The 26,565-nt window shown below is 42.3% G+C and overlaps 1 protein-coding gene and 1 long non-coding RNA gene across 2 annotated transcripts; one reads left to right on the top strand and one right to left on the bottom strand.

Moving 5' to 3' along the window:
- Window positions 1–466: 466 nt before the first annotated feature.
- LOC101472067 (granzyme B) lies at window positions 467–6,086 on the bottom strand. Its single transcript, XM_014411123.3, has 5 exons — window positions 6,005–6,086; window positions 5,772–5,919; window positions 1,394–1,529; window positions 912–1,184; window positions 467–797 (listed from the first exon to the last, which is right to left on the bottom strand). The coding sequence occupies exons 1-5, from the start codon at window positions 6,060–6,062 to the stop codon at window positions 621–623; spliced, it is 792 nt and encodes a 263-aa protein (XP_014266609.3). The 5' UTR covers window positions 6,063–6,086; the 3' UTR covers window positions 467–620.
- Window positions 6,087–14,995: 8,909 nt separating this feature from the next.
- Window positions 14,996–18,204, top strand: LOC143418765 (uncharacterized). Its single transcript, XR_013098781.1, has 2 exons — window positions 14,996–15,920; window positions 17,417–18,204. It is a non-coding gene; the product is annotated as an uncharacterized LOC143418765 (long non-coding RNA).
- The last annotated feature ends 8,361 nt before the right edge of the window (window positions 18,205–26,565 follow it).

Genomic DNA, 26,565 nt, shown 5'->3' with positions numbered 1-26,565 from the left:
AAGAATGTGGGAGCAAAAAGGAAGCAAAGGCGGGCATCCAACACGCTAACCAAGAGAAGACGTCAGGATGTTCAATGTTCATGATCTTACTATTAAATTAGAAAAGTAGTGTTACTGTAGTTAGAGCCGTTTCTAGTATTAAATTGTCATGGCTTCAGTTTTTTGACTTATTAGAGATTTAACTGAAAACCACATCAGGTAATTCTCTGTGGTAAAAGAAACACCCTCTGTTAGTCTTTAGTATTTATAGTACTCAAAAAAGCAGGATGAATGTACTGTAGAAATGAAAAATTAGTTTACAGATATTAGTATTGCATGGAACTAATTTGCCATGGTAAACCTGAATTTCAATATATATATAGATAGATGGATGGATAGGTTTTAAAGTCATAATAAATATTATTCATGCACAGAAACAATATTTGAAACATTTTCTTTATTCTGCATTGAGAGCAAACATTGACAGAGGCATAGCTTACACACTTACAGTGTGCTGACGCAAAACTTTGTGTAAGAAAACAATACTTGAAACATTTTCTTTATTCTGCATTGAGAGCAAACATTGACAGAGGCATAGCTTGCACACTTACAGTGTGCTGACGCAAAGCTTTGTGTAAGATTTAACTTTTTCCCCCCTGGAGAATCCTCCTGAACCAGTTAACGTATTTTGAGATATCTGTATAGACATTGGGGACATCCGGATAGTCACACTGTCCCAAGTTTTCACCAATCGCCTTGTTGTAAGAAACAATACCGACAGCCATTCCCTTGTAGACCAGAGGGCCACCAGAATCACCCTGTGAGAAGGAAGTATTTACTTTTTTCATGTGATACTTAATGCAGAGTGCTCATATATTTCTCAACCACAGAGCAGTTAGCAAGAATTTTCAAGGAAAGGACAGAAAACATACCTGACAGAATCCTTTATTTGTGTTGTATCCACCTGCACAGATAACATTGGGAGGAAGCTTGTATCCAGGAACCTTTTGAGCCCAAGCATTCTGGCAGACTTGTGGGCCGATGACAGACACATCCACCACTCTCAGGTCATCAACAACATTACCGTAAGTGTTTATCTTACCCCATCCAGCCACTTGGCACTTCTCATTTTCCTTTAATGTCATTTCACGGAGGGGAAGTCGAATGAATTGAATTGTTTTGTTTGGTTGGACAAGTGTAGGCAGCTAGAGGCACAGAATTAAAGAGTAAAGATTAAAAATAAGTGAAAACATGTAACAGCAACACAGAACATCTATCATTTATCTTTTTTTAAGTAAGCACTTTTTCCCTCAATTAGAAATTTGTTTTGTCAATAAGTGCATTGTAAATTCAAACACTCAAAAATATAAAACTTCCAGTGTGAAGTGAGAAAACAAAAAGATAAAAACCTTACTTTTAAAAGCATGATGTCGTATCCAGAGCCAACTTTCCGATAATATGGGTGTTTGTATTTGTCGGCAATCTGTATCACACTCTTATCAGTATCACTCCTCAGATGGTGGTTACCAAGGACTACGTACCTAGGATTCCTGAATAAAATATAATAATGAAGATCATCAGTAGATTTTCTGCAGTTACATAAACAACATGATGAAAATATTAATACATTTTTATAGTTAAATTCAATTTTATGTATTCACTGAATTTATTCAAAATTTTTTATGGTTTTAGTTTGTAAGGGAAGAACTTAAATAATTATTATTACATTATACAGTACTAAATATACATGTCATGTGTATATAAAAAACACCCAGCACGCCCCTGCGGGCGGTTTATCCTTCAAGCTCGGGTCCTCTACCAGAGGCCTGGGAGCTTGAGGGTCCTGCGCAGTATCTTAGCTGTTCCCAGGACTGCGCTTTTCTGGACAGAGATTTCCGATGTTGTTCCCGGGATCTGCTGGAGCCACTCGCCTAGCTTGGGAGACACCGCACCTAGTGCTCCGATTACCACGGGGACCACCGTTACCTTCACCCTCCACATCCTCTCGAGCTCTTCTCTGAGCCCTTGGTATTTCTCCAGCTTCTCGTGTTCCTTCTTCCTGATATTGCTGTCATTCGGAACCGCTACATCGATCACTACGGCCGCCTTCTTCTGTTTGTCTACCACCACTATGTCCGGTTGGTTAGCCACCACCATTTTGTCCGTCTGTATCTGGAAGTCCCACAGGATCTTAGCTCGGTCATTCTCCACCACCCTTGGGGGCATCTCCCATTTTGACCTCGGGACTTCCAGGTTGTAATCAGCACAGATGTTCCTGTACACTATGCCGGCCACTTGGTTATGGCGTTCCATGTATGCCTTGCCTGCTAGCATCTTGCACCCTGCTGTTATGTGCTGGATTGTCTCTGGGGCATCTTTACACAGCCTGCACCTGGGGTCTTGCCTGGTGTGATAGACCCCAGCCTCTATGGATCTTGTGCTCAGAGCTTGTTCTTGTGCTGCCATGATTAGTGCCTCTGTGCTGTCTTTCAGTCCAGCTTTGTCCAGCCACTGGTAGGATTTCTGGATATCAGCCACCTCCTCTATCTGCCGGTGGTACATACCGTGCAGGGGCCTGTCCTTCCATGATGGTTCCTCGTCTCCCTCCTCTTTCTTGGGTTTCTGCTGCCTGAGGTATTCACTGAGCACTCGGTCAGTTGGGGCCATCTTCCCAATGTATTCTTGGATGTTCCTTGTCTCATCCTGGACTGTGGTGCTGACACTCACCAGTCCCCGGCCCCCTTCCTTCCGCTTAGCGTACAGCCTCAGGGTGCTGGACTTGGGGTGAAACCCTCCATGCATGGTAAGGAGCTTTCTTGTTTTGATGTCAGTGGCTTCTATCTCCTCCTTTGGCCAGCCTATTACCCCAGCAGGGTACCTGATCATGGGCAGGGCGTACGTGTTGATGGCCTGGATCTTGTTCTTACCATTCAGCTGACTCCTCAGGACTTGCCTGACCCTCTGCAGGTACTTGGTGGTTGCAGCTTTTCTAGCGGCCTCTTCATGGTTCCCATTCGCCTGTGGGATCCCCAGGTACTTGTAACTGTCCTCTATGTCTGCAATGTTGCCTTCTGGTAGTTCAATCCCCTCAGTTCTGACTACCTTCCCTCTCTTTGATACCATTCGACTACACTTCTCCAGTCCGAACGACATTCCAATGTCATTGCTGTATAGCCTGGTAGTGTGGATCAGTGAATCGATGTCTCGTTCACTCTTGGCATACAGCTTGATGTCATCCATGTACAGGAGGTGGCTGACAACTGCTCCGTTCCGTAGTCGGTATCCGTAGCCAGTCTTGTTAATGATCTCACTCATATATATATATATATATATATATATATATATATATATATATATATATATATATATATATATATATGAGCTTGTTAGTGTCGGTAATCGTGGTTGAACAGGGTCCAGTAACCATCACAGTGGCAGATATCCAAGAAAGGGTCTCCAGTATGAAGAGTTGGACAGCACCAGGGCCCGACATGGTTCACGCCTACTGGCTGAAGAAGCTGACTGCACTCCACGAGCGTCTGGCAGCACAAATGAACCAGCTGCTAGTTAACGAGAGACACCCGGAATGGCTAACTGAAGGCCGGACGGTCCTGATCCCCAAGGACCCCAAGAAGGGACCGGTCCCCTCCAACTACCGACCAATAACCTGCCTCAGTACTACATGGAAGCTCCTGTCAGGCATCATATCGGCTAAGATGAACAGGCACATGGGTCAATACATGAGCGGGACACAGAAGGGAATTGGCAAGAATACCAGAGGCGCAAAACACCAGCTACTGGTAGACAGAACAATCAGCCGAGACTGCAAGACCAGACTGACCAACCTGTGCACTGCCTGGATTGATTACAAGAAGGCCTATGACTCAATGCCCCACAGCTGGATACTGGAATGCCTAGAATTGTACAAGATCAATGGGACCCTAAGAGCCTTCATCAGGAACTCAATGGGGATGTGGCGTACAACACTAGAGGCCAACTCCAAGCCCATAGCACAAGTCACCATCAAGTGCGGGATCTACCAAGGAGATGCTCTGTCCCCACTGCTGTTCTGCATAGGCCTGAACCCCCTCAGTGAGATCATTAACAAGACTGGCTACGGATACCGACTACGGAACGGAGCAGTTGTCAGCCACCTCCTGTACATGGATGACATCAAGCTGTATGCCAAGAGTGAACGAGACATCGATTCACTGATCCACACTACCAGGCTATACAGCAATGACATTGGAATGTCGTTCGGACTGGAGAAGTGTAGTCGGATGGTAACAAAGAGAGGGAAGGTAGTCAGAACTGAGGGGATTGAACTACCAGAAGGCAACATTGCAGACATAGAGGACAGTTACAAGTACTTGGGGATCCCACAGGCGAATGGGAACCATGAAGAGGCCGCTAGAAAAGCTGCAACCACCAAGTACCTGCAGAGGGTCAGGCAAGTCCTGAGGAGTCAGCTGAATGGTAAGAACAAGATCCGGGCCATCAACACGTACGCCCTGCCCGTGATCAGGTACCCTGCTGGGGTAATAGGCTGGCCAAAGGAGGAGATAGAAGCCACTGACATAAAGACAAGAAAGCTCCTTACCATGCATGGAGGGTTTCACCCCAAATCCAGCACCCTGAGGCTGTACGCTAAGCGGAAGGAAGGGGGCCGGGGACTGGTGAGTGTCAGCACCACAGTCCAGGATGAGACAAGGAACATCCAAGAATACATTGGGAAGATGGCCCCAACTGACCGAGTGCTCAGTGAATACCTCAGGCAGCAGAAACCCAAGAAAGAGGAGGGAGACGAGGAACCATCATGGAAGGACAGGCCCCTGCACGGTATGTACCACCGGCAGATAGAGGAGGTGGCTGATATCCAGAAATCCTACCAGTGGCTGGACAAAGCTGGACTGAAAGACAGCACAGAGGCACTAATCATGGCAGCACAAGAACAAGCTCTGAGCACAAGATCCATAGAGTCTGGGGTCTATCACACCAGGCAAGACCCCAGGTGCAGGCTGTGTAAAGATGCCCCAGAGACAATCCAGCACATAACAGCAGGGTGCAAGATGCTAGCAGGCAAGGCATACATGGAACGCCATAACCAAGTGGCCGGCATAGTGTACAGGAACATCTGTGCCGAGTATAACCTGGAAGTCCCGAGGTCAAAATGGGAGATGCCCCCAAGGGTGGTGGAGAATGACCGAGCTAAGATCCTGTGGGACTTCCAGATACAGACGGACAAAATGGTGGTGGCTAACCAACCGGACATAGTGGTGGTAGACAAACAGAAGAAGACGGCCGTAGTGATCGATGTAGCGGTTCCGAATGACAGCAATATCAGGAAGAAGGAACACGAGAAGCTGGAGAAATACCAAGGGCTCAGAGAAGAGCTCGAGAGGATGTGGAGGGTGAAGGTAACGGTGGTCCCCGTGGTAATCGGAGCACTAGGTGCGGTGACTCCCAAGCTAGGCGAGTGGCTCCAGCAGATCCCGGGAACAACATCGGAGATCTCTGTCCAGAAGAGCGCAGTCCTGGGAACAGCTAAGATACTGCGCAGGACCCTCAAGCTCCCAGGCCTCTGGTAGAGGACCCGAGCTTGAAGGATAAACCGCCCGCAGGGGCGTGCTGGGTGTTTTTTTTTATATATATATATATATATATATATATATATATATATATATATACATATATATATATATATATATATATGTCATATATCTATATGTAGAGAGAGAATTTATATATATAAGAAATAAATAAGAAATTTCCTTGGAGGAAAGATTACTTACACATCGCAGTGTGCAGCAGTCATTACAAGGTTCTCAGACACAAGAAATCCTCCACAAATATGGTAGCCTCTGTTATCCAGCACTGATGCCATATACAGCATTTCGTTGTCTGGGGCTATTTGCCCATTTATAATTTCACTTCCGAGGACTAGTAGCATTAGGAGGAAACAAAATTAATAAAAATTATTTAAAAAATATTAATATTCCACACAAGTATTCATGGTGCAACTTACCATTTTGCCCGAGGAATGTCAGCGCATAAATGACCGCAAATGACTGCAGAGCAAACATCTTGGTGGTGAAATGCTCGATCTCTTATGTTGAGGCCGACGGGTCAGTCCTTTTAAGCAGTTTGTACCAACTAACATTTGACTTTTAACCACTTCCTGTGAGTAACATGTTTTTGAAATTTTCCACAGCAAATGCTTCACTATCACCATCTGTTATATGTGCACCCATTTCTCATTAACAGTATTGAATTTCAAACAAACTACAGCTAAATCTTCTGCTTACTGAGAAATGCTCCCTTTGTTTTTCTTTGGGTGGACAAGATGCTTTAGCTTGGAACTAGAAAAATTAAAATCAAAGTGAAGGGCTCAAATAGATACTTGAGGATTTTCACTTTTGTTTTATTTTATTTTGCAGTTATTTGAACTAAACCCAAACAACCACCATCTTCACTCATGGCACTCCCACTGGCATCAGCTGGAGACCTGCCAAGGTAGAAGCTGACTGGAACAACAAAAATTGTTCTCTGATAAAAAGACTGTTGTTGGAGCTCTTTGTCCCTCCTTCACGACCAACTGGGCTCACTGGAGACTTGTTGACCTCTTCTTACAGCTGAACATGGGACACACACACATATGCATGTAATTGACACAGACCCCCCCCCCTCCAAGAAAAAAGCTTCTCCCAGCTGACGTATGTGACAGGTCCGGACCAGCGCTGTAGGATGGCAGCAGGACGGGATGGCTGTTTGTCTACACCGGCTCACTCCATACTCCCACCCTGTTGCTTGTCATGTCTTTTGATGGTGTAAGATGTTTAGATTAATGTGCTTTATGTGCTGAGGTGTTTTTTTACTGACCTCAAGCTGCTCTCCTAGTGGAGCCCAGTCTGAGTAGAGTCCTTTTTTTTCCTCCTACTGTCCCAGATTTTGTGTATGTTCATTGTTTTGCTACCTATTCTGACCTGTCTTACCAATGTGATGTTTGTGTAATACAGTGGCTTGCAAAAGTATTTGGCCCCCTTGAACTTTTCCACATTTTGTCACATTACAGCCACAAACATGAATCAATTTTATTGGAATTCCACGTGAAAGACCAACACAAAGTGGTGTACACGTGAGAAGTGGAACGAAAATCATACATGATTCCAAACATCTTTTTACAAATAAATAACTGCAAAGTGGGGTGTGCGTAATTATTCAGCCCCATGAATCAGCACTTTGTAGAACCACCTTTTGCTGCAATTACAGCTGCCAGTCTTTTAGGGTCTGTCTCTACCAGCTTTGCACATCTAGAGACTGAAATCCTTGCTCATTCTTCTTTGCAAAACAGCACCACAACTGCTCTGTGACGCCTCAGTGTCATGTTTCGGCTGTGTGGCAGGCAGGAGAGGACCCAAACGCAAACTCACAGAGACAAAAGGTAAACTCAAAAAACACAGCTTTATTGCTGGCGTGAAGTGGGACACAAAAAACAATACAAAATAAACTAAACTGGGAAAACTAAAGCACAAGGAGCCACAGGGGAAAAATCACACAGCTATGATGGAGACTACAACACTGACAAAGAGAAACACAAGGCTTAAATACACAGAGGGATAACGAGGGAATGAGACACAGAAGGGGAGCACAGCTGGGAGTAATCAGGCTGGACGAGACAGAGACGCAAAACTAGAAACACTCACATGAGGCATGGACCTACAAAGTAAAACAGGAAACACACTGACTGAATTCTAAACATGCAAACTTAACAGCAACAGGGGAGACATAACATGGAACACAGGGAAGCCATATGACAAAGCCAAAGAGCAAAACCTAAGATAACCATAACAGATCTAGGGAAACACGAAACAGTACCACAAAGGACTCAAAACATAATCCATAATATAAAAACACGAGATCTCTCCAAAATGAAACAGGAAACATGAGAGGCAGACATGACAACATAAGACAACAGACATGAAACACACGAAGGGCAAGGGAGACTTCACAGGGGTTGAAAACACAAGAGGGAACTAATAAGCAAATGAACATAGGAGACCTGATGAGCTTAACATACTATAAACATCAAAATTAACTAAAACTCAAAACACTGGGTCCTAAGACCCAGGATCGTGACACTCAGAGGTTGTCTAAGAGAATACTGGGAGCAACAACACCATGAAGTCCAAAGAACACACCAGACAGGTCAGGGATAACGTTATTGAGAAATTTAAAGCAGGCTTAGGCTACAAAAAGATTTCCCAAGTGTTGAACATCCCACGGAGCACTGTTCAAGCGATCATTCAGAAATGGAAGGAGTATGGCACAACTGTAAACCTACCAAGACAAGGCCGTCCACCTAAACTCACAGGCCGAACAAGCAGAGCGCTGATCAGAAATGCAGCCAAGAGGCCCATGGTGACTCTGGACGAGCTGCAGAGATCTACAGCTCAGGTGGGGGAATCTGTCCATAGGACAACTATTAGTCGTGCACTGCACAAAGTTGGCCTTTATGGAAGAGTGGCAAGAAGAAAGCCATTGTTAACAGAAAACCATAAGAAGTCCCGTTTGCAGTTTGCCACAAGCCATGCGGGGGACACAGCAAACATGTGGAAGAAGGTGCTCTGGTCAGATGAGACCAAAACGGAACTTTTTGGCCAAAATGCAAAACGCTATGTGTGGCGGAAAACTAACACTGCACATCACTGTGAACACACCATCCCCACTGTCAGATATGGTGGTGGCAGCATCATGCTCTGGGGGTGCTTCTCTTCAGCAGGGACAGGGAACCTGGTCAGAGTTGATGGGAAGATGGATGGAGCCAAATACAGGGCAATCTTGGAAGAAAACCTCTTGGAGTCTGCAAAAGACTTGAGACTGGGGCGGAGGTTCACCTTCCAGCAGGACAACAACCCTAAACATAAAGCCAGGGCAACAATGGGATGGTTTCACACAAAACATATCCATGTGTTAGAATGGCCCAGTCAAACTCCAGATGTAAATCCAATCCAGAATCTGTGGCAAGATCTGAAAACTGCTGTTCACAAACGCTGTCCATCTAATCTGACTGGAAAAGTTCAAGGTTCTGGGTCTGGCAGCAGCAAAACAGTTCAGAAGGCCAACCATGACGGCGAAGAAGCCCAGCTAATGGTCTGGAAAGTGGCCAGTGCCGGCGAGGTGCTGGCACAGGATGTGGACGTGCAAACCGAGCAGGACCCGATGGCGGCGTGGCAGACGCAGGAGATGAGGTAGGACCAGCTGCTTTTCAGCTGCTTCTCCACTCCACACTCAGTTCCTCTCTTAAGCCAGAATCACAATGTCTACTAAAATAAATGTATCACATAACCTTGTGGCCATAAAATATAGAAACTGCAATTAACCCAGCCCTCAGAAATGTGGCATCAATAGAAAGCCCAGGATGTCCCTTGACAGTACAGCAGGAGTCATAGAAATTGCATATATAGTGCTTGACATAGAGGGCTCAGACTCATGTCCTTAACAGAGGACAAAGATGATTTGCTGGGTATTAGGAGGTTATCATCCTTTTACAGTAGCATGTTGTTTGTGCAGATGCTTGTTGTTTTAGCATCGTAATGCAGTTGTTTCTATCCTGGATGCAGGTTCCACTTTGCCATCCCACTGTTGTCCTTTTGTGCAATAAAATAAAAAGAATGTCCATATCTCCTCCGTCTTCTCCTGAAACCTATCCACCACCCATCTCCAGTATGTAAACTGAAATTAGCTGATTGTAGCACAGGAAGAAAAAAGGGTGTCCCCGTGATAATTTTTCTTTTGGTTTTTTTTTCCTACCATGTCAATAACTGAAGAACCTTTGTAAAGTAAATTATGGTATAATTATAGCTGTAATGTACTTACTGAAATTAGTACAGCCGCACATTAAATTACTGAAAAATGAAATGTGATTACAGTAGTCTGTCACTCTAACATACCACACCCAACACTGTCACCTAACACTTTCTGAACACTGTCACATCAATATTATTTGAATCCTAATAATTTTATTCTTACATTTAAAAAACTTAATTTTCATCCACAGCTGTGAGGACTATAGCACGTTACTTAGTCACTATGGACCCCAAAGCACTTTACACTACATTCAGTCATCCTCACACACATTCATACACCGGTGATGGCAGTTACATTGCAGCCACAGCTGCCCTGGGCCGGACACTGGCGCCACTGGGCCCTCTGACCAACATCAGTAGGGAATGGGTGAAGTGAAGTGTCTTGCCCAACGACAAACGACCGAGACTGTCGGAGCCAGGGCTCGAACCGGCAACCTTCCGATTAGATTACTCATCGATACGGGCATCAGATCGGCATCAAACTGTAACACTTAATAAACATACACAGATATAGAATGATGCATGAAACATTATGATAACAGTGTGAACAAACTGATCAATGTGAGTTGAATGCCACATTATCTCACTGGTATCTTCTGATAAGTGGGGTGTGGAAATAGTGACTTTGCTGGAAAAGGGAATTTAGAGTTTTTGCTAGTGAATTTTCTCTGTGTTCAAATGTTTTCATGCACACTGCTATACATGGAGCACATCAAACTGATTTAAGGTGGGTGTGAAGGACGGATGTGTTTTTTAGAGTTTTTGCACAGATGCATTGTGGATACATCTCTGGCCTGATGAATAACTGACATGGAACCATTGTGGTAAAACAGATGGCATAAAAAGTGAACGTAACTACCACAGTTTTCTGAAATCTTCTTTTGAAATTTCAACATGATCACTGTCACCATACTGGTTGCAAACAAAACAAAGAATAAAGAAAAAAACGGTTGAAACGAGGAGTGAAACTGTTTACTCAACTTGTCAATTACAATAACTTAGTGAAACTTAAAAGAGTGAGTTTAATATATAAAGTCTTACACTCCCTTGCTCCACCACCACTAAAGCAGTTCATTAGGCATAAAGAAAGCTCAGACAGGACCACTCGAGCTTTAATCCGAGGAGACTTGTTTATACCCCACAGACGGACAGCATTTGGGCAGAACGTCCTCTCTGTCAAGGGTGGCCATCTGTGGAACAGTCTTCCTCAACCCATTAGAGAACGCTCTACACTCAATTTGTTTAAGGCAAAGGTTAAAAACTGGTTATGGACAAATCAAGTGTGTGATCATGTATAATTTTAATGTTTTATTTGGGAACAGAATGGTGTGTATGTGTAAGTTTGGTGATGGAGTTTTTATTATGAATGAACGATGAATTTTTATGAATTATTATGTCTATTTTTTATGCTTAAGGACAACAGATTGAAATTAGCCTTTGGCTATAATCTGGTATGTTTACATTCATGTAATTTTTTTTAACATTTATGTTCATTAACCTGCACTGTCCTAAATAAATAAATAAATAAATCTACAAGTCATGCCAATGAGCTCAACAGTGACAATCCCCCTTTCTTATACACTTTATGACAAAATTTTATCAAATAAACTTCATGTTTTTTTCAATATGATCAGATAAATGGGACTGAGTCCATCCACTCAGCAGGAAAGTGTTAGGTAAATATATGTGGCAGGTGGAGGGTTGGAGGCCAGCAACTAAGGGACTTTATTTTTTTCTAGCCTGTAAACTATTTAGATCGATAAAAAGCTATCTTTAGCTTACAGGGTGTTAAATATCCAACGCAATTCAATTTTACTTATATATTGCCAAATCAGAACAGTCACTTCAAGGTGCCTTATATTGTAAGGTAGACCCTACAATAATACATACAGAGAAAAGCTCAACAATCATATGACCCCCTATGAGCAAGTGACAGTGGGAAGGAAAAACTCCCTTTTAACAGGAAGAAAGCTCCAGCAGAACCAGGCTCACGGGGGGTGGGGGTGGGACGGGGCCATCTGCTGCAACCGGTTGGGGTGACAGAAGGAAGACAGGATAAAGACATGCTGTGGAAGAGAGACAGGGATTAATAACAAGTGTGATTCAGCAGAGAGGTCTATTAACACCTGTTGAGTGAGAAAGGTGACTCAAAAAGAAAAACTCAATGCATCATGGGAATCCCCGGCAGCCTATGTCTATTGCAGCATAACTAAGGGAGGATCCAGGGTCACCTGGTCCAGCCCTAACTATATGCTTTAGCAAAAAGGAAAGTTTGAAGCCTAATCTTGAAAGTAGAGATAGTGTCTGTCTCCCGAATCCAAACTGGAAGCTGGTTCCACAGAAGAGGGGCCTGAAAACTGAAGGCTCTGCCTCCCATTCTACTTTTAAATACTCTAGGAACAACAAGTAGGCCTGCAGAGCGAGAGCGAAGTGCTCTAATGGGGTGATATGGTACTACAAGGTCATTAAGATAAGATGGGGCCTGATTATTTAAGACCTTGTATGTGAGGAGCAGGATTTTGAATTCAATTCTGGATTTAACAGGAAGCCAATGAAGGGAAGCCAAAACAGGAGAAATCTGCTCTCTCTTTCTAGTCCCTGTCAGGACTCTTGCTGCAGCATTTTGGATTAGCTGAAGGCTTTTCAGTTTTTAGGACATCCTGATAATAATGAATTACAGTCGTCCAGCCTGGAAGTAATAAATGCATGAACTAGTTTTTCAGCATCACTCTGAGACAGGATATTTCTAATTTTAGAGATGTTGCGCAAATGGAAGAAAGCAGTCTTACATATTTGTTTAATATGTGCATTGAAGGACATGTCCTGGACACGGTGACTCACAGTGTTACTGGAGGCCAAGGTAATGCCATCCAGAGTAAGAATCTGGTTAGATACCATATTTCTAAGATTTCCAGGGTCGAGTAAAATAACCTCAGTTTTATCTGAATTAAGAAGCAGAAAGTTAGCGGCCATCCAGGTGTTGATGTTTTTAAGACATTCCTGCAGTTTAACTAATTGACATGTGGCAGGCTTTGATTTACATATAAACTCAGAAATATCAGATAAATCAGGAAGATGAAAAGTGAAAAACGGCGCAAAATAGAGAAAAGGTTCTGGAGAGGGGACAGACACAACATTTGAACTGAGTTGCTGGTGGATGTTATTGATTTTTGCAGTTCAGAACAGCATCAAGGAGTTACAGATTTCCGAAGAATAAAAGTGTGGTGATAAAGCGTTGGGGGGTTGAATTAGTTTGTTGAGAACCAAAAACAAAATCATTGCGTTACCCTCATAAGAACTGATAATACCCAGTGTTGGTCAAGTTACTTGAAAAAAGTAATCAGTAACTAATTACTGATTACTTCCCCAAAAAGTAATCCCGTTACTTTACTGATTACTTATTTTCAAAAGTAATTAATTACTTAGTTACTTAGTTACTTTTTAAAAACACGATTTACAACCTGAAGAGGTGATAAAGTGATAGATCTTTCAGCTCAATTCTACTTTTTCTACATAATCCATCATACAAAATGTAATCAAATGGAAAAGTCTCTTTTTAAAACTTGTTTTATTAGTTTTAATCTTTTAACTTTATGCATCAAGCAAAAATTTAATTATATGCAACATTCTCTGACTTGAATAAATTAGTTTAACATTTAAACCTATTTTCTGCACATTCCAGCTCATAAAATAAAATATTTTTTGTGTTTACACTCACTCTTTCAAATAGATGCAAGTAAAACACAGCAGAACATAAATAAAGTCAAAGACTCAGCGGTCCTGTTGCTCTATTTTCACCTGTAAAGCAAGACTGCGGTAGGCGGAGGTTTACCCTGGTGCAGGTGTGCCGCAGCAGTCAGTTGAAGAATCCGCGAGCTTCTCTGTGAATTTCCCATTACATCGTTGCGCACTCGGTGCTTGCTTGGAAGTTTAGGGGTTTTTTTCACTGTAAAAAGAAGTTTTCTTCCCGCGCACGATGGACGCTAATGTTTTTGTGACTTTTTATGGAATCAAACTCAAAGTAAGGTCAGTACTTCCACGCTTTAAACGCTGCACGCTCATACTCTCTCCCACAATCGATATATGATCCATTGTTGATCTTCAGACAGCTGTTGTCACTAACGGCGCACTCGCTTACGTCACTGTCATGAGACATTCTCGCAACAAATCACGGTTTTAGTAACGCAGTAACGCAGCGTTCCTACGGGAAAGTAACGGTAATCTAATTACCGTTTTTGCAATAGTAATCCCTTACTTTACTCGTTACTCGAAAAAAGTAATCCGATTACAGTAACGCGTTACAAGTAACCCATCTCTGATAATACCTGAGTAGAAACTTTGTTTGGCCTTGTTGATGGAGTCTTTATACTGAAGTATGGTATTTGTAGTTTTCTGCATCAACAGTTAAACCAGATTTCTTGTATGTACGCTCTTGCTGCCGAGCTTTGGCCTTCAATGCTCGAGAATGTCAACATCAATGTTCTTGATGTTGCGGAACAAGATGAGATGGGTTAGCTTGGTAGAGGAGCAGCTGAGATTGAGGTTAAATGAAAGGAGGAAATGGTCAGTTATGGGAATTTCATCAGCAGAAAGATTTGAGGACGTAAGACCAGAACAGCAGATCAAGTCCAAGGTGTGTCCTTTGGAGTGAGTGGGAAAGTCAATAAATTGTTTAAATCCAAAGCCCTTGAGACAGAAGGAAAAGTCTCTGGTGAGCAGAAGGTCCAGTGAGCTCATATGCAAGGCACTCTAGGGAGCTAAAAGTATCAACATTAACTGGCAGGACTTTCAAGTGCTGGCGAAAATTGATCATGAGGCCACCCCCCACGACCTGAGCAGCGAGGTTTAAAAAGTAAACAAACCCCGGAGGAGTGGATTTATTTAGCTGAGAAAAGTCATCGGGTTGTTTCCAGGTTTCAGTTAAACAGAAAAAGTCAAACTTACAGTCAGATAGGAGGTCTTGGATGAGAGGTCCCTTATTTGTCAGTGAGCTGATATTTAGAAGACCGAAGTTGAGTGGAGAATTTTCTTTTTTGCTAATTGCGGTGGGTGTCCTGGTCAGGTGGGCTAGAGATCGGTGGTTGACAGCCCGATCAGAGGTCCTGCGAGGGCGGCGAGTAGCAGACCAAAACGATTTAATTCCGCTGGAGTTGAGGAAAATTCCGCAGGACCCACGATGGATGTATCTCCGGCGAGGCTGGAAAGTGATGTCCGGGTGGCAGTGGAGCGCCGCCGGCAATGGGAGCGACAGCTGGCCGCGAATGCACAGGAGCTCAGCGGACATATAGCGGAGCAGTCCAGCATCAGGACAATCCAGAATAGTGCCGACCAGCTCAAAAACATCTCGGCCCACATCTATCCCAAAAAGGTAGACATCTTCAATGTCCTCGATCGACAGTCCCGCCAGGCACACGACACTCCAGTTTTTCCACCCGTCCATCGTGTATCTGGCAAGGAATGTCCTTCCAAGACAATCAGGCTCCCCTTAATTCAGCTTTCATCTTTCTTTTTGTTATTATATTTGTAGACTTGCTTTTCTGAACTCAATAAAAGCTGCTTTTGGATATATGGTCCGCACAAGTCAGCCACTAAAAACAAACCTGTCACGGTTCTGGGTCAGGTTGACCCAGTATTTTGAGTTATGTTTTGGTTTATTTTTGAATGATTGTTCTTTATGTTTCTCTGGTGCTTTGTTGGGTTTTATGATGAATCTGCCTTTCAAGTTACTTTGGTGTGTTTGTTTCCTTATTCTCTTAGTGCTTGTGATGATTATGATGATGTTCTATGTTCCAGCTTATTCTGGTTTATTCTTAGTTCTGCCCGTGTTAAGTCTGTGTTTCTTAGTCTGCATCCTTGTGTCTTATTTCCTGTTTTATTGTGAAAGTCTATGTCTTATGTTAGTGTGTGCCGCTTTGCTCCCCCTGTCTCGTTAGTCCAATTTCTCCCAGCTGTGTCTCCCTCCTGTTGCCCATTCCCTGATTACCACCCTGTGTATATTAGTCCTGTGTTTTCCTGTGCTCAGTGTCGCGTCGTACCCGCAAGCTGTGTGTTTCCTCGTGTGCCTCGCTGCAAAGTGTGAGTTTATAGTTTTCCCAGTTTAGTTTAGTATGCTTTTCCCCTGTCAGCAAATAAAGCTGAGTTTTTTGAGTTCATCCCTCGAGTCTGAGTGCCTGCATCTTGGGTCCAACTCCTGCCTGCCACACAGCGATTCATGACAAAACCATTTTAGAATATAATTCATTATTGTAACCTACTTGAAGTACAATTAGAGAATCATTCTGTGAATTTTATTTGTTTCTTTCTTGAGGTATTTCTGCTTTCCCAAAAAAGGAGCAGTTCTAAAAACCATTCTTACAACACCTATTACTGTTGGCACCTAATAACTGGCCCTCCATGATGCAGGCTCTGCTGGAGCATTCTTCTTGTTAAAAGGGAGTTTTTCCTTCCCACTGTCTTAATGTGGTGTATCGATATGATACACCACATTAATTGCACTGAAAGTAGCTGTTCATAACACCACGTCTGTGAGACAGTTATGAGTATGAGTTGTGTGGATTTTTTTAAATTTTTTTTGCAGAAAGCTCCACGTTTTTGAGCAGGACATGGGAAACAAAAGCAAAATTATTATTGATGTAACTGGAAATATTACAAAGGATTGTCGTGGAGGTTTTTTAAATCAACTGCAAATGCTTGATGAGCGTCTTTTGATCTGGTTTAATCACATGCTACAGCATGGAGAGACAGCAGCCTGGTAAGACGCCCATGCTGCTTTCTCTGAAGATGAAAACGGCGCTTCTTTAAATGCAGGGGGAGACAAAAACATTCCACAGCTCTTATGTGTTGCCCCATCACAGGAGCCTATACCTTCAGCTCTGTCCTTGAAATCTTCCATTCAAAAACAAATTACGACTATGTTTTCCCACTTAGCCATCACCTCTATTCTTCTAGAGATAAGCAGGAGGGCCCATGCTATATATCTACAAGAGGGCCATATAAAATAAGTAAACATACAGAGTAGCACATTAAACATCATGAAAACAGTGTGAACAAACTGATAACACTCGAATGTCACATGATCTGATTGGTTTCTTCTAATTAGTGGGGTGTGTAAATAGTGACATTTGCTGGAAAAGGGAATGGGCATTTAGAGGCTTTGCTGTTGATCGTTCTCTCTTCTGTTCTCTCAGTTTTCATGTACACCTCTAGACATGTAGCCACATCAAATTAATTTAAGGTGACTGTGAATGATTTAAAAAAATTTTTTTTGATGTTTTTCAGTGTTTTTGCGGATATGAAAATCTGACAGGAAACAACTGTGCTAAACAAAGACACCATGAAAAGTGATTGCAACTACTGGAGGTTTCTGAAATCTTCTTTGGAAATTTCAAAACTATCACTGTCACCATGCTGGTTTCTAAACAATAAACAATAAACAAACCAAAAAAGACTTGATGAGGAGGTCTAAGTTTGACAGTGAAACAGTTTGCTAAACTTGTCAAATACACGCCGTAAGTCAATGAGCTTAAAACTGATAATATTGCTTTCTCCATTCTGCCCATTACCCAACTTAGGATAGGGAGCCATCTGGGCTAGCCTACTCCACACCCCACCTCTGTGAGCAGATGATGAAATCAGCCTTGACCATCTGTGTCCCCGGCCTATGCACCACCTTAAATGTAAAAGGCTGGAGAGCCACGTACCACTGGGCGATCCAGGCATTGGCATCCTAATAGCAGAGAGAGTCGACTGTCCATTGGATGGCCATGAACTACTTCTTCACCGCACAGAACCAAGCGTCTCCTCCAACAGGGTCCTTCTGATATACACCACAGGGTGGTGTCCCCCTTACCTGCAGGGGCAAAACGGCCCCCCTGTTCGAGGAGTCTCTCTGCAGAATAAAAGGGAGGGGGAAGGGGTTCCCTACAGAGAGCCTTCTTAACCTGCACGAATGCCTCCTGGGACTGCTCCGTCCACTGGACCAGATCTGGGGCACCCTTTAGGGTGAGATCAGTCAAGGGGCTGCTCAGGTCAGCCAGCGCCAAGTACCGCCTCACCTCCTTTTTGGCCATGGGAGGTGGGCAGGATATGATGGCTGCTGTTGTATCCATCTGCGAGAGCACCAGATATCCCAGATAGAGTCCCTCTCTCTGTTGAACTGCGAACTTTTTCAAATTAGGTTTAAGTCCAGCATGGCCCAGGGACTCCAGTAGTGCGGCCACTCGCTGGACATTCCCCACCCAGGTGTCGCTGTGGATGATAACATCCTCCTAATAAAGCAGCACATTATGCCACGTGTACATTCAGCACCCATTCCATGTGGCGTTGAAAGGTGGCTGGTGCTCTGAACAAGAACAGAAGTGTGATAAATTCGTAAACACTGCACGTTGTGAAGAAGACTCTTGGGAATCTGCCAGTGACCCTTGGTTAAATCAAGTGTAGAGACAAAATGTCGGTCCAAGAGCTCATCGACACGGGCATCAGATCAGCATCAAACTGTGACACTTAATAAACATACACAGATACAGAGTGATGCATGAAACATTATGATAACAGTGTGAACAAACTGATCAATGGGAGTTGTGGTCACATGATCTCACTGGTATCTTCTGCACTCAAAAAAAGGAAATTGGGTGGTTGTTACATTTACAAAAGTCTAACTTGTCATTTGAACAAAATAATTTTGTGTTTCTATGGAGAACACAATTAAATCATGTTGGATCTGCATGAAATTCAACAACTTTCTTCTTGTTCAGATGACATGACACAATCTAGGAAGAGTGGTTAGTTGCCTGGACTCATGAAATTCACAAAAACACACGAGATTTCAAACCACAGGAAGACAACCACACACACACCACGTGTATGCTGTTACTATTTATTATGGTTTAACTTGTCAAGGACAAAAACATAAAGAAAATTCTGCATCATAGGTTTTGTCTGTATTAACAGCTCAATGCCATGGTGGGTCATGCTGTTGACCTCTCCAGGATGTAACCTGCCCCTCTTACCAAATCACTTCCGGAGCCCAGATAGATAAGAAGATGGGTGGATTGGAAGTTGCTGTAAATCCGTTGAATTTTTGTTGAACATTATGTAATATGAATACAACATGTACTACAGATGTAAGTTACATTTGTTCATTCAAGAAGATTATCGTTGGTGTAACAAACAAATATTTTACTAGGTCATGTAACAAGACTGAATTTTGATGTGCCAAAGTGATATAAAATAAAAAATAAATAAATTTAATTAGACTAACTTGGTACAAACATGTTGATTGAATAAAAGTCAACTTAATTGAATGTTAATGTTACTATTATGTTAAACCTACAAACATATCGTGTTGAAACAACACATTCAAGATGGATTAATAGAACATGATTTGTTTCGATGGAATATAAGTGGCAAGATAAAATTACGTTCATCCAATGAATTATTTTTTTGAGTGGGGTGTGGAAATAGTGACTTTTGCTGGAAAAGGGAATGGGCATTTAGAGTTTTTGCTAGTGAATTTTCTCTGTGTTCAAATTTTTTCATGCATACTGCTATACATGGAGCCACATCAAATTGATTTAAGGTGGGTGTGAAGGACATTAAGAATGGATGGGGTTTTTGGGGGTTTTTTTGTGAAGGATGTTAAGAATGGATTTTTTTTAGGGTTTTTGCACAGATGCATTGTGGATACATCTCTGGCCTGATGAAAAACTGACATGGAACCATTGTGGTAAAACAGATGGCATAAAAAGCAGATGTAACTACCACAGTTTTCTGAAATCTTCTTTTGAAATTTCAACATGATCACTGTCACCATACTGGTTGCAAAAAAAAAAAGAAAAAAAAGGAAACAACAGTTTGCTCAACTTGTCAATTACAAGTCATGCCAATGAGCTCAACACTGATAATCCTCCTTTCTTATACATTTTATGACAAAGTTTTATCAAATAAACTTCATGTTTTTTTCAATGTGATCACAAAAAAGTGACTGAGTCCATCCACTCAGCAGGAAAGTGTTAGGTACATCTGTGTGGCAGGTGGAGGGTTAGAGGCCAACAACTTTGACCACAATGTGGGACATAGAGGGGTTAGAGTGACAAATGAAGAAACCTAAAAACAAATTTAGAGGAAAGCTTTAATAAGGGTCAAAACCTGCTTTGTCCATTTTAATAAAACAGGTAAGCTAAACAGATTATCCAATCCCCCTGTGCTCCCCCCCCTTTCTTTTCACTTTCTTCTTATCTCTCAGCTGCCCACAGCAATAATTAGCTCTTCCTCATCCAGGCTCTGCTGGAGGTTTCTTCGTGTTAACCGGGAGTTTTTCCTTCCCACTGTCACCAAAGGATTGTTTATTGATTAGGTTCTATTTTTTAAAAGGTTTTGGGGGTTTTAAATTACAATACATTATTGTTGTGATTTGGTACAACATAAACAGAAGTGAATGGAAATTAATTACAAGCACCACCTTGATTTTTTCCATTAATATATTTATTCTCCTGAAGATTCACTTCAAACCATGTGCTCTAACCTTTTAATTCAGCTTTCATCGTTCTTTTTGTTATTATATTTATAGACTTGTTTTTCTGAATTCAATAAAAGCTACTTTTTAAAGATATATGGTGCTCACGAGAAAGCCACTAAAAAGCAACCATTTTAGAATATAATTCATGATTATACACAGGACTCGAACACAAAGAGTGAACTTAAAATGGTAGCTTTATTGTTGGGAGAATCATTCATAGAAACAAACTAAGACCCTGAACATGAAAATTAAACTAAACCACTTGGAAACCAGAAAGACAGCCAGATTTACAATACATGAGGAGGTACGGTGTGGGGAAAACACAGGGCTTAAATATACCAGGGAATAACGAGGGGATGGGAAACAGGAGGAGAGCACAGCTCGGACTAATCAAACATGACAAGACAAAGGGGCAACACTTAAAACACAGGACACAGACTATCAAAGAAAAAGAGGAAACAAGAGACATTCACAAAGACGCCGACTTGACACTGAGACAACTGACTGGGGGGACAGAGGGCACAGACAAGTGACTACACGAGGAACACGGGGAAGGCAAAGTAACAGAAACCTAAGGAACTAAGAATAACACAAGCGGAACACAATAAAGAGAATGAAAGTAACAATAATCAAAGAACATAAATTAACCAACAAACATAAAACCCTGGGTCACAGACCCAGCACCGTGACAGTTTAGCAGTATGTCTGTTACTGTAACCTACTTTAAATACAATTAAGTGCAATTATAAATTTTTTCTGTGAATTTTAGATGTTTTCTTAATGTGGCTTTTCTGCTTTCACAAAAAAAGAAACAATTATAAAAACCATTCCTCCAACACCTATTACTGTATGCTAATAGTTACTACTTTGATGATTACTACTCACATAATGTTAGACAGGTCTGCAGGAAGGAGAGCAGAAAGGTGAAGATGTCCGTGCAGAGTGCAGGGAGATCCGCGAGGACTCCACCTTCTCTGCTTGTCTTTCTGTAAAAGTCACCACACACCACTGATTCAATTCAATTCACTTAAATTTTATTTAAATTAGCGTCAAATCACAACAGTCTTCTCAAAGCACTTCTAAGGCGCCCCCAACATACAAACAAAACTGACCAATCAGAAGACCCCCTGTGAGCAAACACTTTGGAAACAATTGGAAGGAAAAATTCCCTTTAATAGAAGAAACCTCCAGCACAACCAGGCTCAGGGAGGGGTGGTCATCTCCTGTGACCAGTTGGGGTGAGAGGAGGAAGACAGGGCAAAAGACATACTTACTTTACTTACTTACTTACTTACTTACTTTACATGCTGTGGAAGCGTGCCAGTGGAAATAATGATGTATGATTCAATGCAGAGAGGTCTATTAATTAAGAAGCAGAAAGTTAGACGTCATCCAGGTCTTTATGTCTTTAAAACATTCCTGCAGTTTAACTTATTGGTGTGTGTTATCTGGCTTCATGGGTTGATAAAGTTGGGTGTAATCTGCATAGCAGTGAAAATGTATGCTTTGTGTTCTGAATGATACTGCTTAAGGAAAGCATGTATAATGTAAAATGGTGTAGAACTGGAACCCTGTGGCGCTCCATAATTAGAAATTTATAGTGTAAAGAAGACTCTCCATTTGCATGAACAAATTGTAATCTAATAGATAGATATGATAAAAACCACTGCAATGGTACTGAAAATAGCTGTCTTTAATGTCACGTCTGTGAGACACAATTATGAGTATTTTTTTTCCTTCATTATTACTAGTATCTATCATTACTAGTTAACGTTAAAGGATTGGCTCAACAGTGTTTTGACTTTTTGTCAGCCTGCCTACAGTGCTGAAGAGAAACCTAGGGTTGTTCTTATTTTCTTCAGTGATAATTAATAAGATGTCCTAGCTTTATGGGGGGTTGCTGAATTAAAGAAAGGAATTAAAGATGGCTGTAAAAGAAGTTAGGATGTTGAAGTTGGTCAGGTTTATAGTCTAGCTTTTTTTTTCTTTGTTTTTAGAGAGATTTTGCACAGATGCATAGTGAATACATCTCTGGTCTGATGAAAAACTGACAGGAAACCATTGTGCTGAACACAGACAGCAAGGAAAGCCGATGTAACTACCGCAAGTTTCTGAAATCTTTTTTTGAAATTTCAAGATTATCACCTTCACCATCCTGGATGCAAAAAAAACAAAAAAATCAGACCTGATGAGAAGATCTCGAGCTTGACTTGTTGATTAGCAAATGAGCTTAACACTGATAATCCTGCTTTCTTACACGTTTTATGACAAAGTTGTATGAAATAGAAGAGCCACGTCCACAGGACAAGACTCAGCAGTCCATCTGCATCTTAAGGGCAAAGGTCACTCTTTCGAGGATGCCAATGTTCACATTTTGGACAGAGAGGACAGATGGTTTGAAAGAGGAGTGAAAGAAGCCATCTATGTCCACTGTGAGCGACCATCTTTGAACAGAGGCGGGGCTTACGACACCAACTCTCTGCCATCTATAATCCAGTTTTGAGATCCCTTCCCAGACGCCTTAACGCCCACTCACATCCTGGGCCATCTGATCTCAGGAATTCGCATGATAAGGTGGGGCCAGGTTTCACAATGAACTCACCCGAAACTCTGGTTGATTGGGACCCACACCCAGTTTCACACCTTGGCTCAGGCAATTAGAGGATCATCAGGGGGTCCTTTTGTCCCTCTGTGGGGGGTCACTCCCACTAGGTTTATATCTGGGACTCCCCACCATTTGACCTTAGAACTGAAGAAGCTTCTCGGATGAGAGGTGAAACGTCTTCAAGTAACTTAAAGAAGTCCAGACTCTTTTCTTTGCAAGCTCCTTTGACTGTATGAAATAAACTTCATTTAGTCAATGTGACCACAAAAAAAGAAAAGAAAAGAAAAATGACTGAGCCCATCAAGTCAGCAGGAAAGTGTCAGGTAAATCTGTGTTGGAGGCCGGCAACTAAGCTGGAGTCCTACCAGTAGCCACGCAGAAGGTCAGCAACAGTGTTGATGATGGCGACATTCTGGAAGCCAGCAGCAACAGCAAAGTTGATGGGACTTTATTTTTTCCAGCCTGTAAGGTATTTAGTTCATTTATAAGCTATGTTTTGCTTCCAGGCTGTGACAGATGTTTTTATGCTCTCTGTGAGCCCAGAGAACTGAACAAGAAATGCTTTGAAATTAGAATAGAATAGAATAGCTCTTTATTGTCACTGTTACAAGAACAATGGAAGTCAGTTTGGCATCTCTCCGTGTGAAATACACAATAGCCTAAGTAAGTATTTACATAATAACACAGACAGATTTACATTTACACAAGAAAGATATGTACAACTTAGTCATACACCTGCATACATATAGATACACCCATACATACATACACATACATACACATATGTATATATTAGGGGTGCAACGATATTCGTGTCGATATTGAACCGTTCGATACAGTGCTTTCGGTTCGGTACGCATATGTATCGAACAATACAACATTTGTAATTTATTTTATCAACTTTCCTTCTGACGATGCTGTCTGTGTTGAGCGCTCAGTGAATCTGCGTTCGACTACTCCGCCTAGGCTGCACTGTCGAGCACAGATCCACTGAGCGCTCAACACAGACAGCATAGTCAGAAGGAAGAGCGCAGGGCACCTCCCCCACCCTCATTCAGATCTGGCGTTTGGAATTATTTTGGTTTTCATGTGAAGTATGACCCTGAAGGTAAGCGAGTCATGGACTAAAGTAAAACAGTATGTTGGATGTGCCATGCAATGCTCAATTACATGGGTGGGAACTAGTGTGTTAGCACAGTTAGCTCGTTAACGTGTTGGCCGTCTAGCCCCATGCACGGGGCGATCGGCGGTAGCTCGTTAACGGAGATTTGCCGTGTTGTGGCGTTAAGGTCATTTCAACGAGATTAACCTGAAAGCACTAGTGGGAACACAACGAATATGACTGCACATTTACGCCGACATCATCCTAGTGCAAAGACAAGTGGAAGCAGAAAAAAAACAAGCAAGCATGCTACTAACTTTAGCCGAGTCATTTAGACAGCTGTTTAATATGCTGCTGAGAATATAGCCCAGAAGAAGCGGATAGTATAGCTTTTATTTTGGAAAGAGACATTTCTCTGTAATAAACTCTCTTTTCCAAAGATGAGTGATTCCTCAATCAGATACAGGGCTTGCAATATCGCTAGCCCGACGTCCTGGAGCTAGCGATTTTTTCAGTCGGGCTACCAAAATCTATCTCTGCCCTGCCTGTCGGGCTATTGTAGGAAGGAAAAATATATGTCAATGCTTTTGCATTCTTTCGGAAATTTAGCTGGGCAATTATGTCATTGGCATCGGTGAGCCACTGTCAATATGTGACATATTGAAATCGCGTTTGAATTTGCGCTTGTTTTTTTGCTTTCACTTTGCAATCATGCGAACTGTGTATAGAGAGCGACAGCACTGATCTGTGAGTGATGATAATTTGTGCACCAATTCCTCTGACATCGTCTTATTAATCGTTAGCTTACTGTGCAAACATGACAAGTGAAATCTCCCGCAGCTTAAACATGTGAGAGGTTGATCGCAGAGAATCGCTGAGCTTATGTGAGTGAGTGTGTAAAAGCAGCAGGATTTATATTTGACTACGATGACCTGGATGACTGAGAACCTTCACAGACAGATATATATTTTAGTTCTGCTGAGCCAAATAAGACAGGTCAGGGTGAAGAAGTGACAGCCAAAGAAAAGCTTACCACAAAACGGAGAAGTTATGACAAATCAGACTATAAGGCAAAAAGAAAGTGCAGCTTTATGGTTTCATGGACAAAAGAATTTCTGTGGCTGCAATATGACGAGCTAAATAACCAGGGCTGCACATAAGTGGTCCGCAGGTGCGCATTCGCTGTCAAAATAAAAAACATGCACAAGGGTTAGGGTTAAATTTAAAAACTGTACTTTTGAGTTAAAATATATATTTATAATTTTAATAAATGACAAATTAAAAAGGCATGAACATTTTTTTGTATCGAAAAAATATCGAACCGAACCGTGAATTTTGTGTATCGTTGCACCCCTAGTATATATACATGCATACGCATGCGTACGTACATACACACACATATTTCCACATACACACTTACACATATTTATACAGACCCATGCATGCCATCTGAGGAGCAGGTGCATTGTGAGGTGCAGCGTGTGATCAGTGATATCCCACATTGAGTGGGGGGTGCTGTTGCTACTATAATAAATATGGTTATTACAAATACAGTTTACAGAGGTAGGAAGGTTGGTTGCATTATAGTATAAATAGAGATATGATGAATAAATAAAATGTAATGTCCATGAGTACTATACGCTCGGCTTGACACAGGGCAGGAGGAAAGAAACAGACATAGGGATGAGACAGACAGAAGAGATAGAGAGGGCAAGAAGCATGATGGACTGGGGAGAATGCACATGACAGACAGCGGAGACATGGAATGAAACACAAGGAGGGGAACATGTGAACAGAAAAGGGAGACAAAACATAAGGACATGATTAGGACCTGGAGAACGAGGGAGTGAGAGACACTGAGGGGGAGAGAGCAATCATGGACACAGAGGAAGACCAAACACAGACATGACTGTGGAAATATACACAGAGGACATGTGTTGGTTCTTTTATGAAAGAAGACGATCCACACAGACTCTAAATATGACTTTATCTTTCCTTTATTCAAACTATCAAAGGTTTGAATTAAAAATCTCTTTGCTCCGTAGATGATCTAAAGGAATAAAGAGCACCATACCCAGACTGTAAATGCTTTTTATTATGTGTGATAAACAGGACACTGAGGTGATTGTTAAAAAATTGGATGAAAGCCACGGTTTCCTTATTTGGCTGAGATCCAGCACTTCAGCTCACATTTCCTCTTCTGCAGTTTTTGGGGCATCTCATTATGTGGAGACGCCACCTCACCCATCACTGTGGCAACCACCTCTCACCCTCTGGTCATACCTGCATAAACAGATAGTGAGAAAAAGGTCTGGAAGATGAGTGGAAGATGGGGTGGGTGCAGTTTTCTCTGAGGTGGGGTCAGGTGGGCTGTCCCGGGCTCTGTGGGGCTGAGCGGCGCTGCTGCACTGGGCCCCCTTTCCCTGGAGGGTTGCAGAGTATGGGGGTGCCTACTGGGGTCAGCAGGGGAGCTGGCCACAGGGAGGGGCCCCTCCCT

Source organism: Maylandia zebra, linkage group LG5 (assembly GCF_041146795.1).
Source record: "Maylandia zebra isolate NMK-2024a linkage group LG5, Mzebra_GT3a, whole genome shotgun sequence".
NCBI lineage: Eukaryota > Metazoa > Chordata > Actinopteri > Cichliformes > Cichlidae > Maylandia > Maylandia zebra.
Note: the sequence above shows the minus strand (reverse complement) of the source record. Positions and strands in the feature narration are given on the sequence as shown.

Excerpts from the sequence above, each read along its gene's own strand:
- LOC101472067 (XM_014411123.3), bottom strand. The coding sequence starts at position 6,062 with ATGTTTGCTCTGCAGTCATTTGCGGTCATTTATGCGCTGACATTCCTC. Across the intron at positions 1,185-1,393 it reads ACGACATCATGCTTTTAAAA|CTGCCTACACTTGTCCAACC; the intron begins GTAAGGTTTTTA and ends CTGTGCCTCTAG. Across the intron at positions 798-911 it reads CAAATAAAGGATTCTGTCAG|GGTGATTCTGGTGGCCCTCT; the intron begins GTATGTTTTCTG and ends TCCTTCTCACAG.